Below are 13,134 nucleotides of genomic sequence, written 5' to 3' on the forward strand. Positions count from 1 at the left end.
GCTGCCGGGTCTGACCTGTGGCTTCCCCTCCCCCACCCCCCCCCTGAAATTACTCAATTAGTGACTCCATTACAGATACACATTTTGCTCAACATCTGGAAAAATATGCATGATAATATAACGAATAAGGTGGATACACCTATGTTTCCATGGTCAATCATTACACTGACACCCGCATTATTGCTAGAAAATGTATAGTTTACCATGTAAATGTTTCGTTCACCCACCCAATTTGCATTGCCATTGTGGAAAACCCCATTTTCATTAATATCTGAAAAATACTGCATGATAATATCACAAATAAGGTGTCGATACCCATGTTTTTATGGTGAAATATTACAATGCCAACTCCAGTGCTTGAAAATGTTGAGTTCATGCTGAAAGTTGCCTACTGGAGTCGTACCATCTCTGTCATTTGTTACAATGTGGCAAATAATGCATTGGTCTCGGTCCCTTTTTGTTATTTACAGATCATGGCAAATGACGCCCCCGTTTGTATAATTTCCAAAGAAAGAGGAGAAAAGAAACGTACCCTGAAGTGTTTCAATTCCAGCAACTGGGAAACAGCCAAAAAATCTGCTAGATGGCGAAAGGCAATTCAAAGTGAAAATGTTGAACTTTGCTGCAGAGAATGTGAAGCAATCTAAGACCGCAGCATGAAGAGCGAATGCGGCAGAGGGAGTCAGGGATGTCTTTGGACGAATCTTAGCTGTTGCTGCCGAGACAAACGATGCACTTGATCTGCATCACATTCTTAGCTACCCGGTTACTGAAGTACCATTTTCTCGTGCCCATAGCGATGGAACTCCCCTGAAGACAGACAAGGCATCTCTCACAAAGAAACTTGAAAGCAGACAGGAAGTGTTTCTCAATGACAACAGTCTTCCCCCAATAACAGCTGCAGTAATTGATGGCAGTATTATCCTCCATGAAACCATGCTGCAGGACAGCAAATCCACATATGCAGCCATGGCAAAAGTATGTTTGTAGCGTGGGGAGCAAATCCATTTCGTGCTCGACAAGTACCAGTCACCATCAAAGATACCAAGCGAAACCTGCGTCGTTCAACGACTCCTCAAGCATTCATCATTACTGGACCTGACCAGGCTCAGTGACAGAGTGGCACAGAGTTACTCAAAAGTAGATCATTCAAGGAAGAGTTTGCCCGGTTTCTAATGGAGGAATGGAAGAAGCTCCAATATGGTTCAATTCTTGGAAGAAAAACAGTTTCACATGGTGGTGTGTGTATGGAGATGATGTGCTGCAAATGGAGGAACCGAATTACCTCCAATGTCGATATGAAAAAGCTGACGCACTCATTGCCTTTCACACAAACAACATTTCCACTGGTAACGTTCTAGTAAGGTCCACTGATATGGACGTCTTCATCATTCTGCTTGGGCTTTCTGGAAGGTCGGAAGGGATCAAGATCATCATGGACTATGGATCTGGCAACCACCAAAGGTACATTGATGTCACAAAACTGGCTGACATTCTTGAGAAGAAACAGACTGGTATCACTGAAGCACTAATCAGCCTTCATGCCTTCACTGGTTGTGATTTCACATCGTGTTTCTACAGAAAGGGCAAAGTGAAGCCCTTCCAGTGGATGGAGTCAGATGCAGCGCATGTCATGGCATTGCGATCTCTAACAGCTGAGGAGGTAGACGTCCAAGCTGTTAAATCCTTTGTCTGCGTGCTGTATGGCTTCAAAACCTCTGACATTAATGAAGCCAGATACAAGGCGTTCATGCAAATGGGTGGTGGTGATGAAAAGGAGCCCCTTGCCAGAATAAAGAAGATAAATTGTGCCTCTCTTCCACCGTGTGCCAAGACAGTTGGTAATCATATGAAAAGGGTGCACTATGTGGCAAGAATCTGAAAGAGAGCGGATCAGACAGATCCAACTGGTGGGGTGAGTCCGACAGACTATAGATGGAAGTTGTCTCAAAACTGCTTTGAACCAGACTGGTATCCAGGAAGTTCAGTTCCAGAGTCCCTCACAGGCCCACATGAGGATGATGGGGATGGCGTGTAAGATAATTCAGTGGATGAGGAAGAGTCAGATAATGCTTGGAGCGAGGACAGTGATGAGAGTAACGAAAGTGATAGAGAAGACTTGTAATGCCAAGAGTACATCAAGTTAATTATGTGAACTTCACATTTGAAAGTTTTCCATATATCGTTCGATAATGGCATCGCTTAATGAGCAGGTGGGCTACACATTTACATGGTAAACCACATTTCCCAGTGATAACGCATTGTGTCAGGGTAATGATTGACCATAAAAATATCGGTATAGCACCTTATTTGTGATATTATCATGCACAGTTTTTCAGATAGATGTTTCGGTAATGGCATTGCTAATTTAGTGGATGAACCATGCATTTCCATGGTAAACTATACATTTTCTCGCAATATGCATAGCATCAGGGTAATGATTGACCATGAAAACATAGGTATGGACACCTTATTCGTGATATTATCATGCATAGTTTGCTTGATATTGAGGAAATTAGGTGTTTCGGTAATGGCGTCACTAATTGAGTGATTTCGGGGGTAAAGCCACGGGTCAGACCCGGCAGCAATGCATTTTTTGATGTCGGTGGATGACCCCATCAGCCCATGAGGTCAAACGTTCCGGCGCTTTTCACTTGAATCAACGTTCTGGGCTCCTGGACTAATAGGGTTAATTACTCCCATAAAAAGCACGATATATAGGAGATGTCTCCAACTTTATCATTAATTGCACTTCATCTTTCTCTGTTTCATCTCATTTGTCTTGCTGATCTGCATGACTGGCACAGGTGACTTGGTCCATTGGCATGCTGACCATGATCGGCCTGGGCATGTTGATCTTTCCGTTGCTGAACTGGAGGTGGTTCCTCTTCATTTCCTCCCTACCACTGTCCATCGTTTTCTTCATTTCCTTTGTAAGAGTTATGGTCTTATTGGGAAGGAAAAAAAAATTTTTTTTGCAAGGTATAGCTTGTGGAATTGAAGTTCAGCCAATTATATTTAGTCTGGAGTTAATGGACATTGTTTCATAATTGCAACAGGGATCATGTCCAATTGGTTGAAGACCTGTTTTGTTCAGATTTGTTTCCCAACAGTTGCAGGCTGGAAGTTGCAACATCAAGTCATTCAGAAGCAATGTTAAGCTGGCTGTCATTGGTGTCAGCCCTTGTGTGTCAGTACACTGTCTGTTAAGCTGGCTTTGTCATTAACGCTGGTACAAAGGTATCCTGCTGACCAAAGTCTAAACTCACTCCAAAAACAATGGTGAACTGCATCCATGGCTTTGTTTTATCCTGGCCTCCACCCCCTTCCTCTCCCACCCACCCTCAAAAAATGGAAAACATTTGCCATTGGCTGCAGATATCTGAATTAATCTATTTTGGCAAGCATGCATGCTCGGTTAATCGAAAGGAGTAAAGTATTGTGAAACACTTATCTGTTTTTGTGTACCCAACGGACCCTTTATTTATTGACGATGTCTTTAGCTTTTTATTTTATTTTAATTTTTTTAATTTAATAAGTGGACCTGTTGGTCCATTGGTCCAAATTTTCCTTGGTTTTTGTGGCCTGAGAGCAGCCTGCTGTACTGCATGAGCATTAATTTGCTTTTCACCCACAAGTGCAGATGTGCTTGTGCCAATGTGGGGAAGAAGATGACAAATGGGGTTTCTGGGATGCCCATTCAAATGAATGGGGGGGGGGAAGGGAAAACTTTTTGACCCAAGCCCTAAAAGCTCAAAATAAGACTCATTTTCTCCCCACCTATCCCCTTCCCTCCCATACAAGTTGATGTAAAATTGTGACTATGAAAGATTGAGACTTACTGATTAAAGCACTTCTTCCCCCCAACATAATCACAGTCCTTTTATATTTTCATTCCACTCAGAGGGAACCAACGAATATTTGTCCATGTTCTGCTTTAGGGAATAACTTAATTTTCTGAAAACATTCATTTCTATCGAGTATATTGTATTCACAAAGAATAACGTGGAACTTGGTTCTTGGTTTAAGTGTCTTTGTTGTGCAGAGATGAAATTATAAACTTCTCTTGATGCTCTTAGTTGACCACCTCCTGAGCCACATATCATTTTGAGATTGGAGTAAATTGTTTTTCCATTGTTCAATTGATAAGGCCTAGGTCACATTTGCTCTACGGCGAGGATACGGCGGCCGTACGCCCTCTGAATTGACAGAAATGTGCGGCGGCCGCAGAGAAACTGAGGTGGCCTCAGGGAGGCCCTACACCATTTGGCTATATTTTACAGGCTGTAGGGTCGCCGTGGAATTGTAGCGCGGAGTGATAACTTTTTTTCATTTCTACGTTCGCCGTAGCAATTCGACAAGCCAAGCTACGACGTGGATGTGTGCCACGTCAACCGTACGTAGGGCATACGGTGGGCTTGCGTTATTCGTGCGGCTGCCATAAGCTCTTCTCAATGAAAAATGAATTTTCCCAACCCCCAAAAAATTACGGCGGCTGCACTATTTCCACGGTCGCCGTACAGTGGCCTTGCAGTCTGTGTGACTATCTGCGGGCAACGCAGGGTTGAGCATGGTTCCCCTACACCCGCCATGCACCCACGTGCGGCCTCCGTGGCAGTCTGCGTCCACCATGCGCTACCGCTAGAGATCGAAGTATAGGTGCTTGCCTATACCGTGGTGCTTCCAGAATCCTAATTTAATTTGTTCCAGGAGGCTGTTCGGATTGCAAAAAGTTTGGATTCCAAAAATATTTTCCCAATAAGAAATAATGGAGTGAATTAATCCGTCGTGGACCCAAGGAAAACCCACTTTCAAGACACTTTAAACTGAAATTCCCCATGTTTAAGGTAAAATAAGATGAGTAAATGATGGCGGTGTATTGAATGTAAACGGGTACAATCACCAATCCAAAGGGTCCACACAGGCTCGTGCTCCGGCCTGGGTTCCGATCGCTCGCGCACTCTGCGAGAGCACTGCCCCCAGGGCAGCTCATCAGACATGATGCCCGCAGAACCACAATCACTTTCATAAAATCCATAGGGCTGACGTAATCATGGATATTCCAAATTACAACTGGTTTTGCTGTGAAATTCAATCCTTGCCCGACAGTCCGTCACACCACGTGATCGAATTGCTTTTTTGTTATTAATTAAAACACAAGATGATTAAAAAAACAAACATCACAAATGAAGGTGAAAACACGAGGTAAGGCCTGTCACATTTGGCTTGGCGGCCGGAGGGTCTACAAAATGTACGGGTACTCGCAATAATAAAGCGGCCGCAGTATTTCCACGGTCACACAATGTAGCAGTCAGATATGTTTTTGGCAGAGCGCGAACGCTGCTAATATAGAGCTCGGCGTTGTTCTTCTTCTTCTTCTTCTTCTTCTTCTTCTTCTTCTTCTTCTTCTTCTTCTTCTTCTTCTTCTTCTTCTTCTTCTTCTTCTTCTTCTTCTTCTTCTTCTTCTTCTTCTTCTTCTTCTTCTTCTTCTTCTTCTTCTTCTTCTTCTTCTTCTTCTTCTTCTTCTTCTTCTTCTTCTTCTTCTTCTTCTTCTTCTTCTTCTTCTTCTTCTTCTTCTTCTTCTTCTTCTTCTTCTTCTTCTTCTTCTTCTTCTTCTTCTTCTTCTTCTTCTTCTTCTTCTTCTTCTTCTTCTTCTTCTTCTTCTTCTTCTTCTTCTTCTTCTTCTTCTTCTTCTTCTTCTTCTTCTTCTTCTTCTTCTTCTTCTTCTTCTTCTTCTTCTTCTTCTTCTTCTTCTTCTTCTTCTTCTTCTTCTTCTTCTTCTTCTTCTTCTTCTTCTTCTTCTTCTTCTTCTTCTTCTTCTTCTTCTTCTTCTTTTTCTTGTTCTTCTTCTTCTTCTTCTTCTTCTTCTTCTTCTTCTTCTTCTTCTTCTTCTTCTTCTTGTTCTTCTTCTTCTTCTTCTTCTTCTTCTTCTTCTTCTTCTTCTTCTTCTTCTTCTTCTTCTTCTTCTTCTTCTTCTTCTTCTTCTTCTTCTTCTTCTTCTTCTTCTAAAACCATAATCTCTCAGACTCGGCTCTTGTATATAGAAGCTCCGGATCGCCTTAAATACTGAGCACATGTACACATCCTCACATAGACAGTACCTTTTGAGAGCGTCAATCATGAACTTTTAAATATATTCAGACATTTGCTTTAAAGTTTCGAAAAGTTGACGTTACTATTTAAAGATTATTCCATTTATCGTATTGTAATTTCGTAAATACACGATATATCGTAAATACATTATGACAGGTTTCGCTATTGGCTTAATGAAGGCACGTGACGAAATATCAGAAGTTGTTGTTGTTGTTGATTTTTTTTTTTTTTTAGCCGACAAAACCTTTAGGTTTTGGACGCTGCTCTTGGACACATTTGTCCTTGTTATTTTTCGGGTAGTCGCACGGCGTATTTATAAATTGTGGAGACTGAAAACATGGGTGTGCCGTACGGTCTTTGATTTGATGTCGCACGGTGACCTTAGGGCGTTCCTGCGGCACCCATAGAATTTTGAAGACAGACACAAGGTGCCCGCAAGGCGACCGCAGGGGGACCCTAAGCCGAACGTGCGGCCAGACGGACGGTAACAAATAGGTTCTTTTTTTATTTTTTTTTAACCAGTTCTTTTGTTTCGGCTTGTCGAATTTCTACGGCGAACGCAGAAATGAAAAAAGTTATAACTCCACGTTATAATTCCACGGCGACCTTACGACCTATAAGATATAGCCATACAGCGTAGGGCCACCCTGAGGCCACCTCAGTTTCTCTGCGGCCGCCTCACGTTTCTGTCAATTCAGAGGGCGTATGGCCTCCGTATCCTCACTGTAGAGCAAATGTGACTGAGGCCAAAAGTATCGATCGACACACGAGAGATGCTTTCACGAGGACTTCCACCGACGAACTGAATAAACAAAGCGCGAAGATGTGGCTCGAATAGGTGGGGGAGACACGTGAACAAACATGAACGCTACGTTGTGTTCGGTTTTTTAAAATGTATTAGGTTTTTAGGGCAAAATTTTCTCAAAAATTGTTCGGATTCTAATTTGTTCAAACAATGGGGCATTCGGATTCTGGGGGCACCACGGTATATTATAGTTATAGTATATTCAGTTATATACTGGTATATTTTTATTTCAGTAAAAAAAAGAACTGGTATATATACCCACTCGTTACCGTCCGTCTGGCCGCACGTTCACCTCAGGCTCCCCCTGCGGTCGCCTTGCGGGCACCTTGCATCTGCCTTGAAAATTCTATGGTCGCCGCAGGAACGCCCTAAGGTCACCGTGCGACATCAAATCAAAGACCGTACGGCACCCCCACGTTTTCGGTCTCCACAATTTATAAATACGCCGTGCGGCTACCCGAAAAATAAAAACATATGTGACTGCCACATTGTGTGACCGTGGAAATACTGCGGCCGCCGTATCATTGCTTGTGGCCACAGATTTTGGAGACCCCACGGCTGCCGTGGCAAATGTGACCTCGGCCGAACCATCAAAGTTTTCAGTCCATTCAAGGATATTAATTTTTTTCTTTACATCCTCCAACTCATTTGTAATTAAATTTATCCGCTTATTTGTTTTATCTACTTTTACCCCGGTTATTTCTTCAATTAGACTTATTTGATATTTCTCACATTCTTTGTTTCCCATTTAAATACCAAGGCTGATTGCATCTCCACTCTTTGGTTTGGTTATTGCTTGGTTCTATCATTAAAAATCAGTAAAAAGATGGTGGTAGCCTGTTTATTATTCCCAAGCCCAATATCTTAACACTTATCTATCTTTAATTCCAGCAATCTCTGTGTGTGTGGGTGTGTGGGTGTGTGTGGCTGTATGTCTGTGTGTCTGTGTGCGACCACCGTTTCTCGACGACCACCGGTCCGATCTGATTGAAACTTGCCAGGAATATTGCTGGGGACCCGCGGATGTGCCTTTTCAAGGTTTGATATTAATCGGACAAGCGGTTCCCAAGTTACGGCCATTTATCTGTCAACCAATGACAAGACACGGTGCTATGACGTCACGAATGATGTGACAATTAATATTTATTTATTTATTTATTTATTTTTTGCACGATTGACGTTACAATTCTTCCTCTTCTTCTTCATTTGGTATGACATCACAATCAACGCTGGGGACCTGAGTATGTGCCTTTTCAAGGTTTGATATGAATCGGACGAGCGGTTCCCAAGTTACGGCCATTTATCTGTCAACCAATGACAAGACACGGTGCTATGACGTCACAATTAATGTTTATTTATTTATTTTTGCACGATTGACGTCACAATTCTTCTTCTTCTTCGTTTGGTATGACGTCACAATCGACGCTGGGGACCTGAGTATGTGCCTTTTCAAGGTTTCATATCGTTCTTCATCCATTTCAGCTGTTTCCCAAGTGCTTCCCAAGGTTTGAAAGCTGTTTTTTCCCAAGGTTTGAATTAATTGTTCAAATTATTAATTAACCCCAAGGTTTGAATTTTCTCAAGGGAAACAACTGTTTCCCAAGGGTTTGAAAGCTGTTTTTTCTCAAGGTTTGAATTAATTGTTGTGCTTGGTAGACATTTGTGAATACATTTACAGAGAGAGGGGCGAGAGAGAAGGGGGCGAGAGAGGGGAGGGAGAGGGGGGGTAAGAGAGAGGGGGCATCACAATTCAAGAGAGGGGGAGAGAGGGGGGCGAGAGAGAGGGGGCGTCACAATTCTTCTTCTTTTGATATGACGTCACAATTGACGCTGGGGACCCGAGTTTATTTACCAGGTGTTTTCCAAGCTATGGCCATTTGTGATACGGTTGGTCCAATCTAATTCAAACAATGCCCCAATCCAGTCGTCGTTTACGAGAGCGAAGGAACGAAGCTGCACATACTGGCATGCACATACGGACCCGCACTCGTACTTATAACCATAAGGGAGACTATTGATTCCATTCTCTAAGATATATATTTTATCATCAAAAGCTCCTAATGCTTTCTTATTTATCTCTTCTGTATGTAATTGATGTTTATATCTTCTTATTGTATTCATTTTTCTGTACTCTTCCTTCATTAAGGTTAAACAGTTATAATAATGTTTAAAGTTTATTGTTTCCTTGATTATATTTTTCTTTATTCTGTTAAGCTTCTTATCACACCTCTCAATGGTATTATTATCAATATACGTGAAAGCATATGACTGATCTCAATCCTATAAATTCACTCATAACCTTCCCACCCAATTAGTATTTAAACTTTCCAATAATCTTTTTATTGTTTGATGAAAACAACACTTCACCTGACTTATAATTAATTACTTTAGATAGATGTATATATATATATATATATATATATATATATATATATATATATATATATATATATCACATCCTCATATACATCACTTGTCTTAATTTCTTATATAAAACTATCTGTATCCATATATAAAAATGACACATTATCCTTACACCTGGATTTTAAATGATTATAGTAATAGTCATACATTAGCGACTTTGACAAGTCAAGAATTGATGTTCCGATATAAATAGGTTTATCCATTTCAACACTATTTTTTTTTCTTTTTTTTTTCAAATTAATAGCACAAAAGTTCTCTGAAAACACCTCCGCTCACTCAAAACTTGGTCGATTAATTAACTTTGAAGCCTGTTTCCAAGATGTAGCAAGTCTTATGTTTTTGTCGATTCCTAACATTTTCCATCGTCTTTCCAAATACAGCATTATTCATTAATTAATAAAAGTCCTTCTCAAAATCTGTTTTTGCTTCTGTTCTCCTTTTTGTATTAAAATCAATATAATTCTTTTACCAATGTCTGTTTAAATTTCAAAATCCGATGAGTTTCCTCACTCTCAACCCTGCAGATAAATTTTGTCTCGTTCCTTTGATGCAAAACATAACTTTCTTTATCATTTAATGCAGTAATAGTTTTTCTGTAGATTTACCTTTTATATTAAATGAGTGTTGGTAATCACTTAACCCTTATTTCCTTGGACTTTCTTTATCTGGGGCATAAGGGAGGTCTTTATGTTTGTGATGAAGTTCTTCTGTATATTTTAAATCAACCTCAAGATAATATCCAACTTCAGCTTCATCCAATTATTTTTGAGAGGAGACACAATGTCTTGTAAAACCTTTTCATAATGTTTTTCTTTTAACCCATTTAAGTTTTCCATAAGGTAAAGATTGAGACATAGCCCACCCATACAAATTGACAGCATTATAATACATCAGGTAAGAGTTGTCCTCATTCTTATTATAATCAGGAAGATATTTGTTATTTGCTTTAGCATATCTCTTGGAACATATTTGAGATATTCCTCCTCTTTTACCCTTCTCTATCATTAAAAGCATATCAAAATCATGGATTAATTCCAAATTCTGTTTTGTCATTTTTAACAGAGCACTCCAAGCCAAACCCAGGGCTGTGTAATAGTGAGCGGGGTTGAATCCATAAGAATTTTTATAATGACAGACTGTTCTAAAAGTTTCAAACACATCAGCCAATAAGATACAAATCATGATATTCTCCAAGATTCTTTATATTAAACTTCTCCCAAACCTTTTTAGCTTGTGTATAATCTCTATCGGAAATATGACTTTTATTCACCTTGCTATATATAGAAACTTTCCCTTGAAGGAAGTTGTGTTTCTTTAAACTTCTCAAATGAATCCATGTCATACGGATATATTCCCTTTTGTGATAAGAGATCAATCTCTTCTTGATTTGAGAAATGTGATTTAAGATTCGGTAAGTTTTTAATATTTGATGCTGTTAGATAATGGACTTGCCATAAACTTTTATGTGTCAAGAAATCTGATATGCTTTATGGGGATGCATAAATTGTTTTTGTGAATAAGATGTATTTCTAATGTGTGTTAGGTATGGCAAAAATATCCAGATGTCTTTGAAAGTTCATTTATTAATAGATGTGTGTCAGTGAGCGTTGTGAAGAAAGACAGGGATAAAGTTTGGGGGCTTGTAATTAAGATTACAACGGGAATGAGCTGGACCTCTATTTTCCAGTAAGATGACAATGATCCCTAAATTGACCTCTCCATCAATTTTTTCCTCACAAAATTGACAGATACTATTCTTTCAAAATTCCTTTTTCTCTCCCTTAATTAATGACATTGGTTTGTAGGTTTAAACCATTATTTCTCTTCGTCTTATACAGTCTTTTTCCAATCGTCTTACAAACTCCTCTGAGGCATCTTCTCTATAAAGTTCTAACTTGTATTCATCACCAACAGATGATTTGATATAACAGAAACTACAAGGAGTGTGTTTTTATATTAATTTGTGTATGATTAATTTGGATTTGGAGAAACAGTATCAGTAGGGTGAATATACTGATTCTGGCTCACTTTTAAAAATGTAAGTGATTGGGGGATTTTCAACGATTCATATTTTTTTTCCCTAAAAAGTAAACCCCCTTTTTATCCCAAGGTATATTTATTTGCCTCCCCTTTTAACCTCGGGGCACTCTATTCAAATAACCAATCCAATAAGATAAAGATTTGTTCAAGTAGCAAAGTAGTAATGTGATTTGTTAAAGGTGATTCTGAAGAAATATCTGAAACATGTAAGCCTAGGGACACTCTTTTTCAAATAACCAATGCATATTGTTGAGCTCATTCATTGAACCGATAAAGATTTGTTCATTCTCAAATTCCTTCAATAGTTTCATTTTCTTTGCACAATAATCCCCATCTAAAATATTTAAAAATAAAACATTTGAATCTTTATATTTTTCAAGATACCCCTTTTGTGTCATTATGAAATGAAATACTTTTCTTAATGATCTCATCTAACCACCTGAGTTGCATATCATTTTGATATTGCAGTAAATTATTTTTCCATTGTTCAATTGATAACCATCAAATTTTTCAGTCCATTCAAGGATATTTATTATTTTCTTTACATCCTCTAACTTACTAGTTTTTAAATTGATTCGCTTATTTGTTTTATTTACCTTTGTTTTCGTTTTTTTCCAATAAGACTTATTTGATATTTTTCACATTCATTATGTTCTCCATTTATATACCAAGACTGAGATTTTCTCCACTCTTTAGTTTGATTAATAATTGGTTCGACCATTTATGTATTGTGAAAAAGACGACGGTAGCCCTTAAAAACCCAAACGCATATTGTATTCTATATACTCGATGATTAAATATTCACTCTATCATACAATATCCATATGGAACACAATCTATTCCATTATCTAAAATAAATCTCTTATCATCAAAGGCTCCTAATGCCTTTTATTTACTTCTTCACTATATATCTTCTGTTTATCACTTCTTATTGTATTTATTTTTCTATATTCTTCTTTCTTATTCATCAAACAATTATAATTATTTCTAAAAGTCATTGATTTCTTTATTACATATTTCTTTATTCCCTTTAACCTTTTATCAATCTGATCACCATACTTATAAGCATATGCCTTTGCTCTCAATCCAATAAACTCACTCATTACTTTTCCACCCAACTCATCCTTAAACTTACCAATAACCTTTTCATTCTTTTTTGAAAATAACTCACTCTTCTTACTAAAATTACTTGTATCATATACTCCAATATTTTCTGGTAATAGGAGGAAGAATGAGAAGGAGAAACACATTATTCAGGCTTGAAGTAGGCTTGGTTCAGCTGTTCGTTTTCTTCCAAATGACCCATCACAATTAGTTAATAAACTGTTATTGCTGTTCAGTCGTAAGAAGGCTGGAAATAACAATTGTTTTAATTCAGCATCAGCCATTTTAGGCCAGTTGATGAACATGAAAATAATTAATAAATGTCAATACAAAGACATTTTATCCCATATTAAATAAGTTGAGAAGCACAATCCTTGATTTAAATTCACAAGAAACCACATATCTTCATTCCCGTACCCACGACAACTTGACGCAACAAAAGAATATGAGGCGTCTTTATTGTCCATGGAAGCTTATAATACCTTTTTTAATATCACCAAGAAAAATGACAAGTTTAGTTATAATCTGGGAAGTGGATACAAAACGATAACAGTTTCACATGGAGTATATGATATTTCTCAAATATCTTCCGAAATTCCTCGCATTATGAAAGAACAGGGTGATGAACCAAAAAATATTGTTATAGATATTCAAAAACACACTTCAAA

At 38.6% G+C, this 13,134-nt stretch overlaps 2 protein-coding genes across 5 annotated transcripts in view; both read left to right on the plus strand.

Moving 5' to 3' along the window:
• Window positions 1-13,134, plus strand: part of LOC147028873 (synaptic vesicle 2-related protein-like) — a 460,702-nt gene that overhangs the window by 162,271 nt on the left and 285,297 nt on the right. The gene's annotated exons all lie outside the window — the stretch shown is intronic.
• LOC147028874 (synaptic vesicle 2-related protein-like) overlaps window positions 1-13,134 on the plus strand; it is a 172,088-nt gene that overhangs the window by 71,886 nt on the left and 87,068 nt on the right. For all 4 annotated transcript variants that reach the window (XM_085879652.1, XM_085879649.1, XM_085879651.1 and 1 more), the window contains exon 8: window positions 2,808-2,933. In XM_085879652.1, the coding sequence (XP_085735778.1) occupies window positions 2,808-2,933 (126 nt within the window). The remainder of the gene's footprint in view (window positions 1-2,807; window positions 2,934-13,134) is intronic.

This window comes from Eptatretus burgeri, chromosome 4 (genome assembly GCF_056783735.1).
Source record: "Eptatretus burgeri isolate ZD-2024b chromosome 4, Ebu_testis_v1, whole genome shotgun sequence".
Taxonomy (NCBI): Eukaryota; Metazoa; Chordata; class Myxini; order Myxiniformes; family Myxinidae; genus Eptatretus; species Eptatretus burgeri.